Below are 23,902 nucleotides of genomic sequence, written 5' to 3'. Positions count from 1 at the left end.
GAGCGACACAGCTGGGACCGGGACAAGGGATGCGGAGCAGGCTACTCCTGGTCCCCCGCCAATACCCCAGGCCATGCTGGGAGTGTGGGGCCCCCAAAAGTGCCCCACCCATATCATGGGGGGGGGGCGGGGAGAGCCCCTGACTGCCCCGAGACCCTCTGCACCTTATCCAACCCCTCGGCCCCAGCCCAGTCCAGCACCCTTAACACTCTGCTCAGAGCAGCGTGTCGGAGCTTTACCGCATTGTATGTGAACCCACGTTCTAGCGGGTCACGTTATATTGGGGTAGAGGTGTACTGCCAGACGGTCCCTGGGGCAGCGTAATACCTGAAACAACTTTTAACCTTTTGAAAAGAACTAGATTTCAAGCTGACAGCATCACTTCAGAAATGGATCATCCTACTGAAAAATACAGGTGGTATTTGTTAGGGAGGTTGAACTTAACCTTGAGGGAAGAAAATTAAGGATGGATTTGCAGTCAGTTCTGACACATTTCTAGTGTTAAATGACTTCCAAAGGTCACTTTTTCTTCTGCTCCTCAGGTGTAGATTATTCCATAGAAAGAAACTTGGGGAAGATAAATTGCTCTTTTAAGGGACACTCCTCTTTTAGGATGACCTATGAGGAAATGAAGACTGAGTTCTCTTTATGGGTTTTTTTTTGTTTTTGTTTTTAAGATTGAGAGTAGATTTCAGTTTCACAGATATGCAAATTTATGCCCTTTTCAATACAATTCAAATGGAAGTGTCTTGGACCTCCTGACATACTTGCCCACCCTCAAGTATTTGTTTATGGTAGTACTTACAACGGGCTAGGTACTGCAGAAACACAAAAGAACATCCTTAACCCAAGGAGACTGCACACTAAATAACATTTGAGGCAAAGGATTCAGGGAGGGGGAAACAAACAAGGTGAGACTTGTTAAAGTTCTGATATCTTATTTTTTCCCTTTCCCTTTATGTTCTGTCTGTGTTTTCTCTCTCTCTGTGTGTGTGTGTGTGTGTGTGTGTGTGTGTGTGTGTGTGTGTTCACTTGCTCCCAAGTTAACCTATAACCTAGTTCTAGTAATAGGTTCATGGAGACCAGTCCACCATTCTGTGATGACTTTTTATGAGAAATGATACTAAAAATAACTACAGTAACTTCTCACTTAATGTTGTAGTTATGTTCCTGAAAAATGCGACTTTAAGCGAAACAATTTCCCCATAAGAATTAATGTAAATGGGGAGGGTTAGGTTCCAGGGACATTTTTTTTTTTTTTTTTTTTTTTTTTTGCCAGACAAAAGGAATTAATACAAGTATAAGTTTTAAACAATTTAATACTACAATCATCATTGCCAAGTATGAAGCTTGGCTGAGGTGGCCAAGTCAGAGACTGGAAGAGGGTGGATTGTCCGGCTGCTCCTCTTGCTGTTCTTGCAAGCACAGGCACCGACTTCGCCTGGGGCAGGGGGGCTCAAACCTCGGCCCATCCACTCCACCCCTTCCCCCAAGTCCCCATCCTTAACCTGCCTCTTCTCCCCCCCCCACCTCCTCCCCTTCCCCCCTGCCTGTGGCAATCAGCTGGTTTGGGGCATTCAGGAGGCTGGGGAGGGAGGTGGGAGGCTGCATGGGGTGTCCTTGCTCCTCCCCCCAGCCTCCTGAACACCTCAAGACAGCTGATTGCAGCGGGCAGGAGACACAGGAGAGCAGGGGGAAGGTGCTGATCCGTGGGGTCTGCTGGTGGGTGGGAGGTGCTGGTGGGGGACGTAGGGGAGCTGATGGGGGGGGGGGGGAGGGCGCTGCCAGCTGTGGACAAAGCAGGCGGCTAAACGACGTTATAGGGGAACATTGCACAACTTTAAACGAGCATGTTCTGTAATGGAGCAGGGATGTAACCCCTGCTGTAACAGGGATGTTAACCGAGAGAATGTTAAGCGGGGAGTTACTGTACTTTGAATTATGGAAAGTTAGGGTTTTAGGATCTTCAGAGAGAATGTGATTACAAGATAAGGAAGTCTAGTGGCAGTATTCACTAGGATTTCTGCTCAAGGACTTAACCAGTTTTCACTTCTGAGGATAAATCCTATAGGTTAAGGGCAATTGCATCTCTTTCATGTGTGGAATGAAAGAGATTCCTAGGTAGTCTAATGATGATTGAAAGGGCTGTGGGAATGCTTTTCTGCCCTTTTTAAGAATCTGTATTCCATAGCAAAGAAAATAATTGTTTGCATCAAATACTGACTATCATGGATGAGTTGTACTTTGACGGGATAAAGCTATTTGAAAAGCAATGTGAACAAATGAAAAATGTTCTGTGGTTGATAAAGGTTTTCCCCAGGTGTCTAACCAGAGGAAAGAAGAACTCAGAGCAAAAATGACCACCAAGATGTACAATTTTTTTCCAAAACATTTTAATAATCCTTTAGTGGGATAGCATACTGCATGATATTCACTTGTGATCACAATTGGGGCTGAAGTAAACTGTAGTGTTCAAAAGTAGAATGAATATTGCCCTTGAAGTGTGTGTGAATGTTTAAAGAATAGATTTTTGAGAAGGTATATATTCATTCTGTTGGCTTACAGTAAAATCTCTCAAACTATCCAACACTTTAAAAAAATTAACAGAAATGACAGCAGTTATCAACATTAGAATATTAAAAGCGCACTGATATTGCATAACAGTAATACAGCAAAAGTATGAGGGTTTGTCTCCAAAACTAGAACAATTAATGTTACACTGCAAAAGCAGTTGTAGACCTTATAAATGTAAGTCCACCTTAATGTACTTTTCATGTTCCAAAAAGAGAGCCAAACTATATAAAACTGGTGCTTTTATAATGATAGAACTGTGTCCACGCTCGGGAATTACACCACTTTAAGTATAAATCACACCCCTCATCAAAATAATTAGATGGTACCAAAATGGTGTGTAGATTAGGCCTTATATGAAGGGTAGGTGATGGTATATCTTTTGGACTTTGTTTTTCCAAAATATTAGTGAAGTTAAATAGAAGTAAACAAATTTTCGTGTGCAACTAAAAATAACTTCACTTGTCAATTCCTTATCTTTCATTCTTATCATAACTTCATTAGTTTTTTTGCTTGTCATATCCATTCACTTAAGACCCACCTCTTCTGTCCACTACCATTTTTTTTTCAATCCATATGATACTACTCGGTGTTCAAATTGGTGGTAGGGGAAGTTGTGCCCAAAAAACAAACTGTCCACTTGACACATCTCTTGAATTGTGGAAGTGTTCAGAATATGATCATGTATGCTGCATAGGTTCTACATTGGTCCTTGGACTTGGCTTCTTGTCACTAGGATTAAAATGCAGCCGTCGGGGTTTGTTTGGCTCTTTGAATTGGGCTTCCCCTGGGTGGGATGCAGGGCTTCCCCTGGGTGGGATGTGGGAGATAAAGGGGTATTTCTTTCACAGGCCTATTACCTTGTAATACCAAAAATGAGCTGTCACTCAGAATAGATCATAATGATACTTTGTCTTTTTCATATTTTGAGCAGTGTAATGTTAAGTGTTGAATTTAAAATATCATTATTGGCATCTGAGTAAATATTTACTGAAATGAGTAAAGTAATTCTCATGTCAGCTATTGTTTCAGGCTCTGCAAACTCACTCAAATATGTTTGTATCAGTTACATTCAGGTCCAATTTTTCCAGGGTTTTTCTACCTCCTTGATAAGGTCATGGGAAGGAAAATTGAAATCCAAATGAAATATTTTATAAACCTTTAATATATCTCAACCCTTTTTTAGTGTGACTATATTAAGTTGTTTTGTTATTACAGCTAGCCTAACTTTTAAAGTTTAAGAAATTTCTGGAAAAGAGAGCCACTGTGTAAGTTGAACATCAAATGTACCAGTCTTCACTACTGTATTGTATCATTCCACCATGTACCACTAAGATAGTCTTGTTTTTGTATGTGTGTATATAATTCCACTGTCACACACAGCCATTTCATAGCAGCAAATGGCCTGTGGGTAGACTAACAATGCTCTTCCTCATCTCCATAGAAAATAAGGCTATGTCTACACTTCACTTTTGTTGTTAAAACTTTTGTCGGGCAGGGGCATAAAAAACAAAACACCAACAAAAGTTTTGATAACAAACAGCACCGGTGTGGACAGTACTTTGTTGGTGGGAGACGCTCTCTCTCAGACAAAGCTACTGCTCCTCGTTGGGGCTGGCTTTATTTTGTTGGCAGGAGAGCTCTCTCCTGCCAACAAAGAGCAACTACATTGTGTGATTTACAGTGGGAAGGCTTTAGCGGAACAGCTGTGTTGCTGTAAGATGTGTAGTGTAGACACAGCCCAGGGGTGGGGAAACTTTTTGGCCTGAGGGCCACATTGGGGTTCCCAAACTGTATGGAGGCCCAGGTAGGGAATGCTTTGCCTCCTGAAACAGCCTGGCCCCTGCCCCCATCCACCCCCCCACTTCCCTCCCCCTGACTGCTCCCCTCAGAATTCCCAACCCATCCAACTCCCCCTGCTCCCTGTCCCCTGACAGGTCCCCCGGGACTCCCGCGCCTATCCCAGCGGTCCCTGTCCCCTGACTGCCCCCAGAACCCCATGCCCCTTATCCAACCTCCCCACCCCCTTACCATGCCGCTCAGAGTACCAGGACTGGCATCCGCGCCGCCCAGCCAGAGCCAGCCACGCTGCCGCGCAGTCTAGAGTACCGGGCGAGGCTGGCGACTCTCGCAGCTGTGCTGCCCGGCAGGAGCTCGCAGCCACGCACCCAGAGCGCTGGCGGCATGGCGAGCTGAGGCTGTGGGGGAGGGCCCGGGAGCCCAAGGGCCGGGTAGGACAGTCCCATGGGCTGGATGTGGCCTGCGGGCCATAGTTTGCCCACCTCTGCCCAAGACTGGAATAAGTTATAAAGAACAAGTGTAATACATAAGGTAAGAATTGGCATCAATGGGCCATAAAGAAGTGATGATTCACTTATCCATTCCAAGTTCCTCACGCTTATTTGACAATGTTCACGGAGTATTTTGATTTGGTCAACATGCTGACTATGTTAGAATAAAGCCTGCAACAGACTAGCTTGTGTTTTCAGCTCTGTAGAAGTTGCTTCAAGTCCTGCTGCCTCCTCCCTCTGCTGTCCATATAAGTCAATCTTTGGGCATCAGGCAAATATTAAAACTGCTACATTAATGTGATGGTTCTCGGAGGACCCAGGCCTGGGAGTCACCTTGTTAACCCTTGCCTCTAGTGACGGAGTCTTTCTTGGGGTAGCTGGGTGTCAGCTCCCTGACACTGCCAGCCCTTCAGCCACTCAAAAGCACTCTCCTCTGGGTTTATGGCCCTTGCCTGTCTAGGCAGGTTAACAAATCCTAATGAATCATTCCTCTGTGATATTCAGCCCCTGACATCAGCTACTCCCATACATTCCAGATCCTCTGCATCCAAAGGTGCAGTGTACCCCCAATTTACCAGTTTTTCCTTAAACCACTGCTCCTATAAACCACACAGCACTTGTGAGCACTTTGTTAAATAAAATCTACTTGTAGCTTAAGAATAAATATTTAACTAGAAATAGTGTAGTGGAAACAAGTAGTTACAATACAAAACAAAATCATAAGTTTAGATCAAGGTTCCCATTTTATGAATAGTTATCTTTCCAATCTAATAAAGTGAATTTTCTCCCCTCTGCCCCCACCCAGAGTTCAGTGTATTGCAGAGCTGGCTGGTTTCTCAATAGCCAAGGTCCAAGATGTTCCTGAAAGCACCGTCACTCCCCAAGGAGCTTCCTCAGTGGAAGGATCCAGTGTGTCTTTCCCTACACTGGTACACTGAAAAGTCTTTTGTTTCTATTCACAGCCAGGGCAAAGCTCTGTCTGTTGTAAGGTTCCTTGAAGTTTTGATGATTGGGTAATGCCTCTGGTTTTCCATTGATAGTTTTGGGAGGGAGCAAGGCTGGTCAGTTCAGCCTTGTGTTACCTTGCCTTCTGATTAGGAGGAGTGAGAATTCCCTTTAGCTTGGATGGGCATTCCAGATGTTACCTCTTGGTGATTATGCTTTTTGGACTGGGAGTAGTAATTACTTTGAGTATAAATACACTCTTCCTTAAATATTACTTGAACGTACATCTGCCAGTGACTGAGTTTTGACAAGTTATGAACTTTCTGTAGAAACCTCACCTGATGTACCTTATGGATAAATATTCTGCAAGATATGTTGAGTGTAATGAGTTAACAAATCCCAGATGAACCGTTCCCCTGTGATATTCAGCCCTTGACATGGCTACTCACATACATTCCAGATCCTCTGCATCCAAAGGTGCAGTGTATCCCCAATTTACCAGTTTTTTTTCCTTAAACCACTGCTCTTATTAACCACATAGCACTTGTGAGCACTTCAGCTAAAAGTAGAAGTATTTAACAGATCTGAGGAGAGAGTTCTTTACAAAGATCAGGGGATCCTTTTCCAACATGTCTCCTATGTCACAATTAGTTACTGAACAGTCATTGTGGGCTAAACTTTCTCTCCTTTTTTGGGTCCCAAAACCAATTTACCATGACTTTGCACCTGCTTAGTGTGCAGTTGAATTGACATTATTCCCAGACTTGTGTAAGCAGGACATGGTGTCATTAGACATGATAAAGGTGAATATATAGCATCACCTGCAATTATGTTGAGAAGGGGGGGCAGCATGAATGTCAATATTCAGTGGGAATAGCATCCCCTGCTGCCCATTTTTGAAGAGCAGAGGATTTTTCTAGAAAAATTGTGGTATCAGGCCCAGCCACCCTTAGAGGTATGGGTTTTGTTTTGTTCTAGGAGATTAGGTGGGGAGAATGGGTAAAAGAGTTCCATAAGTAGTACTTGCAGAATTGAAAAATCCTAATGACTTTAATTCCTTTCACTTGCTAATCATCTTGATCATATGCACATGCAACAAAGTATATATCGCTATTCAAACCTGCACAGTTACCCACAATGGACTTCAGACTGATGCATAGCTTAATATCTTGAGTAGCCTGACTTCACTGGATGATTGCCGTTCTCTTTGCCATGAAGAGCAGTGATCTATCTTTGTGGTGTAATGCTGCAATATCAGGCCTAGTTCATCAGTCTGAAGTTTTGCAACTGCCTCTATTTGTCTCAAGAATAACTCTGTAACTGAAGCTCCAACCACTGAACATCTTCAGTACAGTCAGATTCTGTAGGATTGGGTGGTGCATGCCCAGTGAACTTCTGATTTCGGTATATAATTCTTCATAGAGATCTGAGAGCTTGACTTCTCCCATAATTGCTTATGCTACCAGATGGCTTTCAAAATCTTCCAGAAGCTATTTCTTTACCCGTTTGTGGGATTGGTACTTGGAGGGCACTGGGCAGTGTAACTGCCACATATCTAGTACTGTGAAGTGTATCTGAAGCAAAAGTGAAACATTATGGCTAGTATGGACACATGGCAGTATCAATACTGCTATCCCACCACTTTTCTGTTGTAGAAAAGTCACAATAATTTTCAATGGCGGTCAGGACCTGGATTTCTTATTAAGTTTTTTTGCTTGTTTCCTTTTTATTTGGGAATGGAGAAAACATTCAGTATGCCTTCACACATCGTAAATAAGTAAATAAGGGCATGAGCATGATGCTGTTCCCCTTTGTTTTCCAGATATTTTTAAAACTGGGAAGGAGAATCTCTCACTATGGAGAGAGCCTTAAGAAAAGTCTTGGAAGCAAGATTCCTGGGAAATGTGGATGAATGTTACACACAAAGTGAAAAGAAATGCAGAAAAATGGCTAAGAAAAGAATGGTGTGAAAAGTTCTGTTTGTTGTAGTTAGCTTTTTTTGAAAATATGTATAATTTTATTTGAGACTGACCACAGGTTATAGCTGCACAGGAAAGTGTTTCAGATGTTAAGCTGTCTCTTCTTTAGCAACGCAATCTTTCTTGCCTGGTACAATGTAAGCTGCCTTCATCACCACAGCCTGGAAGTTGTTGATAAACTTAATAGATTTTCTCTGAGGCCTGACTCTTCATCTGTACAAGTAGGGATTTTCATGGGGTTAGGCCACTCTTCTTGCTCCCGACAGCACAGTCTATCAACATGATACTCACTAGTCACTTTGCTATAGTGGACAGAACTGCCGAGATAGTTAATGGTTTTATTAGACAGATCATAGTCAGCTGATGCATTGTTTTTTTGATCTGCTTTCCATTCTTAATTGGTAACCTTGGCTAATCCTGTAGATCTTCTAATTGATTTCTGTGTAGTGGTGGTACCCCTTCAGACTAGCTTGGGCTGCAGAGAAAGCCATGCAATCAGGTTGCGAAGTGCCAGTGCAGGCTACTTTGCAGACTCTTCAGAGTCTTTGGGGCAGCTTTTTGGTGTGCCAGTAGCTGGTGACTCCTTTTGTATCCTTTGGTGACTTTCATATTGACCAAAGGTGATTGACACAAGCACCTGCTGTTCCAACTTCTCTCAGGCCCAGTCCAACTTCACAACATGATGCCACCATATACTTGGATCTCCATCAAGTGAGATTTCTTCTGCCACAGTGGAAGCAAATGCATCTGAGAGAGACCTGTAATCCAGATAACCTGGCATTGACTATCTCATCATGCCATTTCTTGCAGTACTTGGTGAAGTCATCTTCTTGGGCTTGTGCCAGTCTGTGTAGAAAACATTGCTTGCAGTCATCACTGATCTGCTCTGCAAAAATGGTCTTGAAGGTGCAGAGGCCACAGGAAGTCTGTGTATATCACACAATGAAAATGAGAGGAATCTATATCATAGTGACTGCCTCTACTACTTCCTCCTTGTTCACCTTGGATCTGGGCCTGTTGACTTCACAGACAGCATGGGGAATGACAGCCTTGTCCCCAAAAAACTAGTGAGGTGGATGGGTTTGCTGAGGTCATGCTTAGGAAAGCTCTTCACTTTGCCCTGATGTCAACTGCTGGGCGTGTGGTGCAGGGAGCTGAGAACTTCTGGTGGAACACCTTGTCTCTGAGCTGACTTGGAAGTTTGTAATTAGGTTTTGTTGAATTTTTTTTCTTCATGTTGTTTGTCAGGCGTTGCTCAGTCACCAGAAAATGAGAACTTTTGCTTTCACGCTTGTTTGTTGCGATTCTGATGCTCACTAAAATGTATTTTTTTTTTCTGTTGGAATCTTAACGTAAAATTATTTTCATTAAACATATTTGGGGGGTAAGAAAGTTGGTACTTGAGTTAGTTTATTTTTGAGAGTTCTTAGAGTAATTTCTCCAACTTCATCTCCCTATCAATTCTTGTTAAACACTGTGGGTCACTTATATTCTACTACTTTTTTTAACCAGTTTTTCCAATTTAAAATGGCACTAAATATTGTAAACTAGGTGCTGTGAACTAAAATCTTTCTTTTGAAACGCCTCATCCCAACTGATTCCTTGTTCTGTGTTTGCATCTTAGTAATAATCAGCCATGCATTCAATTTCCAAAGAAAACTTCTACATAGAAGGAAAACTTCCTCTTCTTTATCTACAACCTCATAATCTCAATTCCTGTAGTTCCGTTCTGAAGGTTATTGTTTAACGGACAGCTGGTCCTACTTCATAATTTGCTGTCGTTTTTCTTACATTGTGCTTCCAAGAGAGAAGTAGTTTGTAAGTCATCTTTATGAAAATGAAATATGTACTGATACGAGTATGGAGCTTGCTTCCTTTTGTCTGCCTTAGTTTCTCTCCCAACTTAAAACAACAAACAGAAAATAAAATAAATGAGACTTGCAAAGGAAAACGTTAGGATTCTATGTAATCTTTGCTGCTCTATTATTTGTACTGTGGTAGCACCAAGGAACCCCAGTCATGGACCAGGACACTCTTGTGCTAGGCATTGTACAAGCACAATAAAAGATGGTTCCTGCTCCATAGAACTTAGGGTCTGAAGTTTATGATGTGTGAAGGGCTGAAAGGTTTATTTTGTCTCACTTCACTTACTCTTCCATTCTCACCCCAATTTTTCTTTTTTTACATGCTGAATGACTCTGTGGTGACTGGAGAGCGAGTGAAATGACATCCCAAGAATTAAGAGTAAAAAGTCAAGTAATGGCTTGTCTAAACTACAAAGTTAAGTTGACATAAAGCAGCTTACATTGATCTAACCTATGCAGGTGTACACAAAGCAATGCTCCTCCCATCGATTTAACTCTCCTACTACATTGACATAAAACCACCTTGATGAGAGGCATAGCACTTAGGACAATGTAGTTAGAGAAATGAAGTGTTGGTACAGACATTACATTGCTTATGTCACCCTAAGTGGCCTTCAGGAAGTGTCCCACAATGTCCATTTTGTGACCGCTCTGGTCACTGGTTTGAACTCTGCTGCCCTGCAGCCAGGTACACAGGCATGCGCCTCTTCCCTTTTAAATCCCTGGGAAATTTTGAAATTGCTCTTCCTATTTGCTTAGCTTGGAGAGCTCACATAGCATCTGACTAGCTGACTGCGACGGCTCCCTACAGCAAATGCTCTCCTCCCTGGAGTACAGCGGATGTGGTGCATCTGCTGGGCCTGTGGGGAGAGCCGGCTGTGCAGTCACAGCTCTGCTCTAGCTACAGGAACTTTGGTATCAATGGGCATATTGCTTGGGGCCTGGAGGAGAACGTAGGAATGGCCATATTGGGTCAGACCAAAGGTCCATCTAGCCCAGTATCCTGTCTTCTGACAATGGCCAGTGCCAGGTGCCCCAGAGGGAATGAACAGAACAGGTAATAATTAAGTGATCCACCCCCCTGTTGCTCATTCCCAGCTTCTGGCAAACAAGAGGCTAGGGACACCATCCCTGTCCATCCTGGCTAATAGCCATTGATGGACCTATCCTCCAAGAATTTATCTAGTTCTTTTTTGAACCCTGTTAGTCTTGGCCTTCACAACATCTGCTGGCAACGAGTTCCACAGGTTGACACTGTTATGTGAAGAAATGCTTCCTTTTGTTTTAAACCTGCTGCCTATTAATTTCATTTGGTGACCCCTAGTTCTTGTGTTATGAGAAGGAGTAAATAACACTTCCTTATTTACTTTCTCCACACTAGTCATGATTTTATAGATCTCAATCATATCCCCCCTTAGTTGTCTCCTTTCCAAGCTGAAAAGTCCCAGTCTTATTAATCTCTCCTCATATGGAAGCTTTTCTATACACGTAATCATTTTTGTTGCCCTTTTCTGAACCTTTTCCAAGTCCAATATCTTTTTTGAGATGGGGTGACTGCACCTGCACGCAGTATTCAAGATTTGGGCATACCATGGATTTACATAGAGGCAATATGATATTTTCTGTCTTATCTATCCATTTCTTAATGATTCCCAACATTCTGTTCACTTTTTTGACTGCTGCTGCACATTGAGTGGATGTTTTCAGAGAACTATCCACAATGACTCCAAGATCTTTCTTGAGTGGTAACAGCTAATTTATACCCCATCATTGTATACGTATAGTTAGGATTATGTTTTCCAATGTGCGTTACTTTGCATTTATCAACATTAAATTTCATCTGCCATTTTGTTGCCCAGTCACCCAGTTTTGAGAGATCCTTTTGTAGCTCTTCGCAGTTTGCCTGGGACTTAACTATCTTGAGTAGTTTTGTATCATCTGCACATTTTGCCACCTCACTGTTTACCCCTTTTTCCAGATCATTTGTGAATATGTTGAATAGGACTGGTCCCAGTACAGATCTGTGGGAGGCACCACTATTTACCTCTCTCCATTTTTAAAACTGATAATTTATTCCTACCCTTTTTTCTTATCTTTTAACTGGTTACCAGTGCATAAGAGGACCTTCCCTCTTATCCCATGACAGCTTACTTTGCTTAAGAGCCTTTGGTGAGGGACCTTGTCAAAGGCTTTCTCAAAATCTAAGTACACTAGGTCCACTGGATCCTCCTTGTCAACATGCTTGTTGACCCCGTCAAAAAATTCTAGTAGATTGGTGAGGTATGATTTTCCTTTACAAAAACCATGTTGACTCTTCCCCAACAAATTATGTTAATCTATGAGTCTCACAATTTTGTTCTTGACTATAGTTTCAACCAGTTTGCCCAGTACTGAAGTCAGGCTTCCTAGCCTGCAATTGCCGGGATCACCTCTGGAGCCCTTTTTAAAAATTGATGTCACATTAGTTATCCTCCAGTCATTTGGTACAGGAGCTGATTTAAATCATAGGTTACAGACTTCATTTAGTAGTTCTGCAATTTCACATTTGAGTTCCTTCAGAACTCTTGGGTGAATACCATCTGGTCCTGGTGATTTGTTACTGTTTATCAATTTGTTCCAAAACCACCTCTCATGACACCTTGGTCTGGGACAGTTCCTCAGATTTGTCACCTAAAAAGAACACATACGATAGGGACACACGCAGTGCTGTTCAAAAATCAAGGAGTTGAGGCAGGCATACCAGAAGGCAAGAGAAGCCAATAGTTGCTCTGGTGTGGCACTGCAGACATACTGCTTCTAGAAGGAGTTGCTTGCCATCCTCGGCGACAACCCCACCTCAACTGCCAGGAGTTCTGTGGATACTTTAGGGGGGCTGGAGTCCATGGCCAGCGGAGTGAACCCTGAGGATGACATAGTGGACGAGGAAGTGGAGTTGGAGGAGGATCGGGGACAGGTGACAGGGACATCCGAAGGCATGGCAAGCCAGGACCTCTTTTTAATTCCGGAGCGGTCTAACCAATGCCAACACTCCGGCTCTGGTGTGCCTAATGCAGGAGAGGGAAGCTCTGGTCAGTATTCATCGTGCTTTAAATCTGCAAGGACACGTGCTGATGTTCTGGTTTGTTAACCAGGGTAGATGAGGGATCGAAATAACCAATGCAGGTACAGTTTGTATCTGGTTCTCATTCCCCTGTGCAGCTAGGCAGAGAGGCCCTGTGAAAAAATTAGTTTATGCACACCAGGATGTCCTGGGAATCATCCATAGAGATCTCTAGGAAACGTTAATGGAGGTAATCTGCAATCCTCTGCCAAAAGTTTCTTGGGAGGGCTGCCTTGTTTCTTCCCCCATAGTAGGAAACTTTGCTGTGCCAATCGACAATTACTTCTGCAGGCATCATAGCAGCACATAGGAGAACAGCATTCAGACCCAGTCTGCAACTACATGCATGCAGGAGCTGTACCCTTGCATCCTCGGTTATCCTCAGGAGCAGGGCCAGCTCTACAGTTTTTGCTGCCCCAAGCAGTGAAAAAAACTGCCGCCGCGGCCGGCAAAAGGAAGAAGCTGCCACCAATTTGCCACTGCAGCGGGTGGAACAGAGAAGGTGCTGCAGAATTGCTGCTGCGGCCGGAGGAACTGCTGCCCCTTTCTAACTGCTGCCCCAAGCACCTGCTTGGAATGCTGGTGCCTGGAGCCGGCCCTGCTCAGGAGCAAGATACCCACTGTTATCACCCCCATGTTGAACTCAGCATGGCTGGGGCTACTGCCGTTCTCTATACCTGTCATAGGAAAGTGAGACAGTTGTGTTTCTAACTTGTTTGGATCAAGGGTGTGAGTGCACTCACAAGAGAGCTTATGTCTATGGTTTCTTTAGCTTCAGCAGAGGTGCCCTTGTAGGTCTTTTCTTGCACACTGGCTGAGCCTCTCCATCTGATAAGGAGACGAAACAAGAGGAATAAGGAAGATGAGTTCCAGGATCCTCTGGTGCTTTGGATTGGGAGCCTCTCTCCATGTGGTCTACTATCAGTAACAAACTGCAGATGGATAGTCAGGATAGGAAACGGGCAGGAGTAGATGATAAAGCTGCTCAGGGAGCAAACAGACATGTTGCGGTCCCTGATTGAACTTCAGGTGGAATACATCATGCTCACTTCCCCCTGCAGCCCAGGGTGAACTGCCTTCTAGGCCCTCCCCACACATTCTTCACATCTTCTAGGGCTGTCATACTCCAGGGAGATTTTTCACAATGATGGCTGGACATGCATCCAGCTGTGAGAGCCTCATTGGCAATTGTGCTTTTGATTTTCATGTTCCTACCAAACACAGAAATGTTTGTGTGGGTGTGGAATAAAAATGTACTTACAGAAAGTGAATGAATCTTTGTCCACTCTCTATAGTGGTGGTTGCTAAAATTCAGACAGTGCCAATACGTGTGTTTGCATTGTTTAAATTACTGTGCACATAGCAATCATTACAAGGTTCATACTGTGGTGCAAGAAAACAGTGCCTGGCTCAATGTATTACAGTGGCTTATTGTCAAAATGCTCTTTTAAAGCCTCCCTGATTCGAATAGCTCCCCTTTGAGCCCCTCTCGTAGCCCTGGTATCTGGCCGCTGAAAACAGCGGCCAGCTGGTCCACCTCAGTGCTCCAGTTTGTGGAAACTTCTCCCCCTTTAGCTTCACAAATGTTATGCAGAACACAGCAGGCTATGATGACCATGGAAATATTTTGCTTACTGAGGTCTAACCTGCCAAAGAGGCACTGCCAGTGCCCCTTTAAGCCCTACACCTGCTGTGCCTGTTGTTGAAGTGCTCCTTACTGCAGACAAGGTTGCTGATGTAAAACTTTATAAGCCCTGGGAGGAAGGAATGGGCTGGGTCTCCCAGGGTCACAACTGGCATTTCCACATTTCCTCTGGTCTGGAAAGAAAGTCCCTGCTTGGAGCTTTCTGTACAGGCCAGTGTTTCTGAAGATGTGTGTCATGCACCTTGACCAGCCAGTGTTGATGTCAGTGAAATGATCTCGGTGATCCACCATCGCTTGCAATGCCATAGAAAAATAGTATTTTCTGTTGATGTACTGTGTCACAAGGTGGACTGGGGCCAAAAATGGGGATGTGTGCCATTTATTGCCCCACCACAGTTAAGGAATCCCATTGCCACAAAATCATCCACTATTTCACATACGTTGCCTAGAGTCACAGTCCTTCGTAGCAGGAGACAATAATTAATGGCCCTGCACATTTGCATCACTCCAACCCCCACAGTGGACTTTTCTACTCCAAACTGATTCGTGACTGTTGGGTAGAAGTCTGGCATTGCCAGCTTCCACACAGCGATCACCACTGGCTTCTCCATTGTTAGGGCAGCACTCATTTTCATGTCATTGCACTGGAGGGCAGGGGCGAGCTCCACATACAGTTCTAGGAAGATGGCTTTGCACATCCGAAAGTTCTGCAACCACTGCTCATCATTCCATACCCAAATAACTATGCGATCCCACCACTCAGTACTTGTTTCTCACGCCCAGAACAGATGGTCTACCATTTGCAGCTGCTCTGTGAATGCCAACAGCAATCTTGAATTGTTTCTGTCCATGGCACACAGCAGGGCAGACACCATGGTGTCCTCATCAGTTTTCAGCTCATGAAATACTGCATTGTGTTCATAACGCTCATTGCAGTACTTGAGAGCTGTGCAGGATCCATGCTTCCTGACAGAACTGGGTGGGTGTGCAGTTTACAGGGTCTGTTGAAAAGCAGTGCAAAATGTACTAGGAAGCCCGTGGAATGACGGGGTGGAGAAAACTGCATCATGGAATGTTGAGCCCACCCCCATGAGGCACTGCGATGGTGGCGAGTTGCAGAATGGGGTAGCTACCCACGGTGCACTGCTCTCTGTCGGTCGAAGAGTATCTACTGTGGATGCACTCTGCTGACACAAGTTATTGTGTTTTGTGGCTGTGCAACTGTGGTTTAATTACAGCAGTGGATAAATATCAACGTAACTTAAGTCAACTTAACTTTGTAGTGTGGACATGGCCTAATTGAGAGGGAATGGAATTGTTTAGTTAGATTGTTAAAACTGTTTTTTATTTTGTTAACACCCATTTAACTTCAGTGACTAACGGTTTGGATACAGGAACCTTTTGTTAAAGAATCCACACCTCCCCACTTTAAGGGGTTAAAGCTCACAATAAACATCCCTGAGATCATTCAATAAAACTGGAGAAGACCAAACTTGATATTCTTGTTACGTCTAAGGTTAAAAACTTAAGCTGAAAAAAAAATTTTGCTTTGGAGGGGAGACAGGTGTAAACTTTACATGACAATCAAGAGAATGGGTGCAAGTACAACTTTAAAAAAACAAAAACAAATCTTTTTCAGATGACCTTTAAAAATAGATAAAATAACTAAGGCCAGGTCTACACTACACACTTACTTCGGTATAATTACATCACAAGAGTTTTGAAAAAATCCACGCTTCTCATCGACATAGGGCTTGTCTTCACTATCAGGGAGATCTACGCTGCTGCAATTGATGCAGCAGGTGTCAGTTTAGTGGTTCTAGTGAAGACCTGCTAAACCGACGGCAGAGCGCTCTCCGGTTGGCTCTCTGATACTGCAGCTCCCCGGGAAGAATAAGATAAGTCGAAGGGAGAGCATTGGCTCCAGTTACATTATTCATGTAGCTGGAGTAGCGTAATTTGGGTTGGTTTATCCCAGTAGTGTACCAGCTTTAATCCCCTATATAGATAGTGCTTTGTCATCAGAAGAGCTTCTTCCATAGTCATTGCTATCACTTCTCACAGAGGTGGAGTTATTAAACTGAGAAGAGCTGCAACTACGCCAATGCAAGTTTGTAGTGTAGACTTGCCTTAAGCTATTTTAAAGTTTTGTTTGACTACTGTCTCTTTATACAGATTAAGAAATAATTTGCTGTTTTGGAGGCTAGGACAACTGAAACCCTGATCTAAACAAATGGAACTTTATTTGTGGCTGCTGTACTAAGTGCTGCACTTTATTTAAATTCTGGGTATATAAATTATCCAAACTTATGTGGAAAATGAAAACTTGCTTGCCACCTCAGTTTCCTCATAAATGCCACCAAATGATCGTTGTATTACATAGTACAGAGGTCCCCAAATTGTGGGGCGCGCTGAGGAACGTTTATGGGTATGTGGCTAGGGCCTAAGCAAGTTCCTGGGGTGGGGAGAGGGAGTACCACCCAGCTCCGCTCCTAGCCCCTGCCCTGCAGCCTCATCTCCATTCCCACCCTTGGCTGTGGCCTCAGCCTCGGCCCCCTTACACCTGTCCTTGTCCTTCCACCCCCCATACCCACTGGGGCTGCGTCCCTGGCTCCGAGAGTGGACGTGTGGAAGGAGTAAGGGGGGAACGCGAGTTTAAAAAGTTTGGGGACCACTGCCATAGTGTACTTTGGGGACAGTCTGCCACATGCGTTCTCTAGTGTATAGTTTGTAACTCAACTGTCTGAGTGGAGTTAGAAAAGAAATGTAGCAAAGCAATGGTCTGGGCATGCAGAATGTTTCTTCTGTCTTTCTGTGTACTCAAAAAATGAGATGGGGGGTGTTTTCATTTTCAGGCTGAAGTTAGATATACTGGGTCAGCCAGAGCATCCAGGGGATCTAAATACAGGTAGATGAGCAGCTTGTCCTGGAAGAAAGGACAGTTCGTTCTAAGAACTGAGTTGTAACTTTTGAGCTACTAAAATGACAATTTTCTTATCTAGATCCACATTGCCAAGTAATTTCTATCACGATAGAATAATAACAATGATTATATAGGTCACCTTACAAATTTGTTTTTACCAGTCTCGTTGAACCAGTCTCTCCTCCTTCCTCCCTTTTCCCCCTTAAGTATTGGATTCCCTCAATTGGTTTTGGTACTTTTTTGAATTTTAACGGCAATGTGTTTTAGTTATTGAATTATTGCACAGTTCTGAAGATTAGCAGAGAGGCTTTTCTTTGTAAGTGCTATTAAGGTAGACTGAAGTACAAGTGACAGGTTTAATAAATTATCCTAATTTAGTTTTTTCTTTTTGTTTTAGAAACTCTACAGGGGTGGGTAATTCACTGGTCCAAAAGCGGTCTACTTTACCTCGAAACCAAAAGACACCAACATCCTTGGCCAAGCTGTCCTTACGGGATGGACAGAAAGCCAAAAAGCCAGTGTGTAAATTTGAAGAAGGTCAGGATGTCCTAGCGAGGTGGTCAGATGGCTTGTTTTATCTTGGAACTATCAAAAAGGTAACTAATTTTTAAACATGTAGGAAGTCCTGTAGCATCATACGTTAAGCTTGACTACAATGTTAAATAAAACTCTTCCTTATTCTTAACATTTCTACATATTCACAAAATCGTAATTGTATCTTTGTTTTTCAGATAAACAAATTGAAACAGAGCTGCTTCGTTATATTTGAAGACAGTTCCAAATCCTGGGTTCTCTGGAAGGATATACAAACAGGCAAGAACTTAAATTATCAATATTTTATTTATTTAGAATAATTTAAATGCTAAAGTACGGTGTCCATGGTATTCTCTTGAAATGAGTTAAAAACGCATCCTAAATACAGTACAGTTTAAAGACCCAGCATCAATAAACCATGGCATGTGTGGGGGAGGGAGGCAGGCAGGCAGTCTTGCAGATTGGTAAATCCTAAATCATATAGGTCAAGAACAACACATTAAACTTCACCAGAAACCCACAGGCAGCTGGTGCAGATTGTGAAGTGCTGATTTAATATGCTTGCAGTGAGAGAGTTCACTTATCAAGTGCATCAGTGGATTTTGCAACCATCTTCAGCTTTCAGATGGCTTTAAGGTATTGTTTAGAGTGCACTGCTGTTGTGTAACCTTGAGGTGACAAAGGTATGGATGACAGTTGCAAGATCTGCATCAGTGAGGAACAGTCACATCTTCCTGGCCATGTGTAAATAATGGTAAATGGACCTGGTCATTGCTGCTACCTATTTGTTAGGCCAAACATTTTTCCTGCCATTTTAATGTGAAATGTCCTCATATTTCTATCAAATTTTAAGAAAAAGCAAAAAACAAAATCTCCATTTTAAAAAGTCACATTCTTGTTTGTGTGTAGTGCCTATGGTGCTTCATCTGCAGCAGCAGCTAAACTTGTGCTAATATGGTTTAGTCAAATGGACATAGGGCTAAACTAATGCTGCACACTTATGTACATGGTTTTATATAAATAGTGATTTCCCCTCTCACAGGATTTTTGAGGATTATTTAACCGTGTATTTACTGGTAAGAAAATGCAAAGCACTATGGGCAAATCTTTCAAAAGCTATGAACATAAATTGCACATAGAAAATCTGTATGTAAAGACACAATAAATTACTGAACATAATGTGTTTCTGCATACAAAACAAAGCTCCCAGTTGCCTATCTAGAATTTAAAGATGCATCTTTTTGGTTCTGCACCTATATTAAATAGCAAAAAAAATTGTTAATGCAGAGTTAAGGTTGCTCGTTATAGCTCATGCCCCTCCAGAATATCAGGTTTAGCAAAACTCAAACTTCTAAGAACCAGGAAATAGTTAAGGTAAGTGCTTATGCAACCTTAATTGTACCCCCCCCCCCCCCCCCGGACCTGGCAATAACCACTAAGAATTAGCTGCATACACTCCGGGTGCATTCACTTTGTTGCGTGCAGCTGTATTGAACAGTGAAGGAAAAAGTTGGAGCAGTTTAGAAGAGCTGTGAGTGTGATACAAGGAGATTTGGGTCTGAGTCACCCCCCAATCGTGCATGGCGCGCCCCCCCCATCCCTATGTGTATTATCAAAGAAAAGAGGTGAATATGTACCTTGAGGTTCCAGTTTGCATTGCTTCAGTACAGAATTATGAAGGTGCTCAATAGCAGGGCTCTGGGGTCTTGTTGTCATGGGTATTAGGAGTACTGAGGTAGAATATGAGAGCAGTCTGTGGATCTAATGATGGGTAGGGGAAAGTATAGGTTTAGATGGTATCTTGACTGCAAGTGTGAAGGAGTTGTAAAATTTAAGTCACTTCCTACCCATTGTGACAGGGTCAGGCCAGATGGCTATAGGAGAGTAATAGAAGGCAGATATATTAGCCCCAGTAGGTCCCTTTTCCCTGGGTAAGGTAACAGGGGAGGTTCCAGAACAATCAGGAACCTTCTGGAGACAATTAATTAAGACAGGCTGATTAGAACACCTGCAGCCAATCAAGAAGCTGCTAGAATCAATTAAGGCAGGCTAATCAGGGCATGGAGCTCACTTCAGTTTGTGGTGTACGTGTGAGGAGTTGGGAGCAAGAGGCACTAGGAGCTGAGAGTGAGAACGCGGACTGTTGGAGGACTGAGGTGTACAAGCATTATCAGACACCAGGAGGAAGGTCCTATGGTGAGGAAAAAGAAGGTGTTGGCTGGAGGCCATGGGGAAGTAGCCCAGGGAGTTGTAGCTGTCGCACAGCTGTTCCAGGAGGCACTCTAGACAGCTGCATTCCACAGGGCCCTGGGCTGGAACCTGGAGTAGAGGGCGGGCCCAGGTTCCCCCCAAATCCTCCCAACTCCTGGTCAGACACAGGAGGAGTCGACCTGGACTGTGAGTTCAGAAAAACGGCCAAGCTGAGGGCTGCCATGAAGGTCCAAGGCGAGCAACTCTGCCAATAAGCGCAAGACCCACCAAGGTAGAGCAGGAACTTTGTCACACCATTTATGAATGTAGTATGTCAGGGGAGTAATTAAACTCAGGGTTTGAGCATAGGACAAGTGCAGGTAGCACCTGTCCATTATAGTGAAAAGGCAGAGTGGGCTTGTGTGTGTGTGTGTATGGGGGCATTGCTCAGAAGGCAGAGTTAAGGAAGTGAGGCTGATTACGTTAACTGTGTGTGTTCTGGTTTTCAGAAGTTTGAGTTTTGCTGAACTCAACATTCTAAAAGGGCACAAGTTATCACTGGACATACTTATGTCTGCATTAATGAAGTCTTTTTGCCATTTAATTTCTTCATTTTTTAAACAGAAAGAAAAATGTTTGATACAAGTTAGCGACCATTTAGACAGTTGTATTTCTTATGTGGGTTTGTAGTTGAGGCTAGATAATAATCAAAAGACCTAACTTGTATGGTGCTCGTAATCAATAGAGCTCAAAGAACTTTACATCATTATCCCGATTTTTCAGAAGGGAAACAGAGTGGTGAAATGACTTGCCCAAGATCATCCAGCTAGGAATAGTGCCAGTAGTCTTCACTACACCACACAGTTGCTATGTGCTTCCTCAGTGCTTCTATCCCCTCCTGTACATTTTTGTTATAGTGGAATGGGGATAATGGTCATGCTTTGAAATGTTTGCAATGTGTTCTTGCTAACAGTGCTGGTGAGAAATCTCAGTCTGTCCCAAAACCAAACAGGTGATGAGTACCTTAACTATTTTGCGGATTTCAGATGTTTACATTTACATTAGCTTCAATCCTCCTACCCCAGGTCCCAGCTCACATGGGGAGGGTGGTTCAGCCCTCTTCAGAAAGATAGCACTTTGCTATTTCCCAGCACACGTGGAAGGGGTGAATTCAGGTCCAGCCGGCCCCTACATTCCTCTGTTACCCTTCATATTCTCCAACCCCTCTTCCCACCCCTACCACTCATTCCCATTTATCCCCTTCCCTATTACTGCCTAGTCTTGCATGTCGATCATCCCTCCACTCCCAGTGAATTCTCATATGTGAAATTTATTCTTTCCAAAATATAGTTTCAGCACCTTCTGAATCTTGTGCTGTACTTAAATTGCATTTCTCCAAAATAAATTTAAACCCCCTCTCTGCCCTGTGTTTCCCGATAGTTAGCCTCTCTGCACATTCACATGCTCATTGCCATTATAATCTATTATCTGCTTGAATAAGCACATGAGGCTTTTGATGAGCCTAACTCTCTATGGGGTAACCTTCAAGCATTGGAGACCCTGATGCGGTAAGAACCCTGATTTGATCTGTGTGTCTGAGCAAAAAAAAGATTGCCAGAATCTCTCCACTTTAACCAAAGCTGGCTTTTTTCCCCAACCAGGGGCCGTATCTTGGAATCCCCTTCTTCAGATGGCCCCAAATTTGGATCACTAACAGAACCCTGCTCCCCCATGAAGCACACCAAATTTCAAGACAATCCAAGAAACTGTATAGATTCTAGAGCACTTAAAAGAGTCAAGCTTTAAACAGAAAGCTGGTCTTAACATTAATTATTTGCAATTATAGCTTAGGTAACTTTTTTTTATAAATATTGACCCTTGTGACAATGAAATAGCATGGTGAATAAACAAGGTGGGAGACACATGGCTTCTATTCCATTACAAACTGGAAAAGCATGCAGATTTCCAGTCAACAAAAAATTACTCAGTATAGCATGAATCTGCTGGCTGCAATGCACACACGTGTGACTCCTAACTAAAGGTTTTAGTCTAAACAGAGAGAACTGGGAAAATTCTAAATATATAATTTTCACTTCTGTCTATTTTTAGGAGCCACTGAAAGTGGGGAAATGGTCTGTACAATATGTCAGGAAGAGTATTCCGAAGCACCCAATGAAATGGTTATATGTGATAAGTGTGGCCAAGGTAACTTCTGTTTCTTGATGTTTTGTTCCATTTAAGACATTTTGGTTTATTTTCAGCTGTGGCCAATGGAAAGGCAAAAGAAGCCAGAACAGGGGTGGATGCTTGACTACTTTTGGCTTGAGTTTTGTAACCTTTCAAAGTTCTTGTTTGTTGTAAACTGACTTACAAGGTCTGTTGTTTGATTTGTGAATGTAGTTTTTATCACAAGACCTTTAAAAAGAGCATTTGGAACCGTATTGATCTTATTAGCTGATCATAATCTTTTTACTTAAATGAAGGATATTTTACATTTACTTTGTTTTTAAACTTTTTTCTTTCTAAAACTTTTTAGTTCCTGTAAATATGGGTAAAGTCTTTAATGGGTTTCGTTACAAGAATAAAATCTGTATTTTGAATTCAGGTTACCATCAGCTGTGCCACACACCAAATATTGATTCCAGCGTGATTGATTCAGATGATAAATGGCTCTGTCGACAGTGTGTTTTTGCAACAACAACAAAGGTGTGTTACGGAAACAAATTTTTGACTATCGGGCTGACATAACTTGTTCACTTACTCCTCCATAGTATTTGTATGGTGGTTAATGAAAACTTTTTAAGTGTGAGGTTGAAAGTGACAAATAAAAACTAGTGCTTTTTGAGAGACTTCCCACAGTTCCTGGCTTTGATCTGGATGGGAAATTTTTGTGTGTCAATTGGAAGCTATGAAATTTGATATTTTTTCAAACGCTATTTTTAATAAAATAGCTGGTATATCAAAATTGCAGGTAAAATTCTTATAAAAGTATTTTTGTAACTATATATGCCTTTGTGTTGAAAGATTTTGAAATTTGCATAACTAACTTATTTTTTTGTTCCAGAGGGGTGGTGCGCTGAAGAAAGGACCAAATGCCAAAGCGCTACAAGTCATGAAGCAAACATTACCGTACAATGTAGCAGACCTTGAATGGGATGCAGGCCATAAAACCAATGCCCAGCAATGTTACTGCTACTGTGGAGGCCCTGGAGAGTAAGTAAATATAAATTCCCATCAAAAGCTTTTTCTCCTTCATGCAGCTCTACAAACTTTGGCCCTTATTCTGTAAGCACTTAGGCTTGTGGTTAACTTTACTTAAATGTTTGCAGGATCAGGGCCTAACTATTTTTCTTTAGTACTCAGTGTGTACGATGGTGGGCTGAGGCACAGTTAATAAACATGTTTATTTCAAAGCTCAACTCTTTATTTCAGTGTATCTTGTGGTAAACATATTCCTTGGGGCAAGGACTATCTTTTTGTTCTTTATACAGCACCTGGCACAATGGGGTCCTGGTCCATGACCAGAGTTCCTAGATACAACAATACAAATTGATGCATTATGTTGTTGCATCATGTCTTCACATGTATCTAGCTATCTGTTCAGGTTTTATCATGCCACCAATGAGAGTTGTAGCTGTGAACGCCTTCTACAAAAATCACTGCTTTCATGGCATTACTTCTGGTCTATATTTGAGGTCAAAGATATAGAGTATTTGGTGGCATGGCAGTTCTAGGCGGCGGTAATAATGGAACTGAGATACTGAGAGAGAAAATGGTGGAGTTGAATTTTGATATTGGCACAGTTGACTTTAAGGCAAATGTACATATTTTTAAGTTATCTGGAGGAGTAGTGAATGAC

General features: G+C 42.7%; 1 protein-coding gene and 1 pseudogene across 4 annotated transcripts in view; one reads left to right on the top strand and one right to left on the bottom strand.

Annotated features, from left to right (window-relative positions):
• Positions 1–23,902, top strand: part of MTF2 (metal response element binding transcription factor 2) — a 49,270-nt gene that overhangs the window by 3,571 nt on the left and 21,797 nt on the right. For all 4 annotated transcript variants that reach the window (XR_006283290.1, XM_043520948.1, XM_007058885.4 and 1 more), the window contains exons 2-6: positions 17,717–17,915; positions 18,051–18,132; positions 22,153–22,248; positions 22,649–22,749; positions 23,108–23,256. Coding sequence is in view for 3 of the 4 variants with exons in the window: in XM_007058885.4 (XP_007058947.1) it covers positions 17,717–17,915; positions 18,051–18,132; positions 22,153–22,248; positions 22,649–22,749; positions 23,108–23,256 (627 nt within the window). In the remaining variant the exon portion in view is untranslated. The remainder of the gene's footprint in view (positions 1–17,716; positions 17,916–18,050; positions 18,133–22,152; positions 22,249–22,648; positions 22,750–23,107; positions 23,257–23,902) is intronic.
• On the bottom strand, positions 7,876–8,912 carry LOC114019303 (annotated as a pseudogene).

This window comes from Chelonia mydas, chromosome 8 (genome assembly GCF_015237465.2).
Source record: "Chelonia mydas isolate rCheMyd1 chromosome 8, rCheMyd1.pri.v2, whole genome shotgun sequence".
In the NCBI taxonomy this organism is placed as follows: Eukaryota; Metazoa; Chordata; order Testudines; family Cheloniidae; genus Chelonia; species Chelonia mydas.
This window is presented reverse-complemented; position numbering and strand designations above follow the sequence as displayed.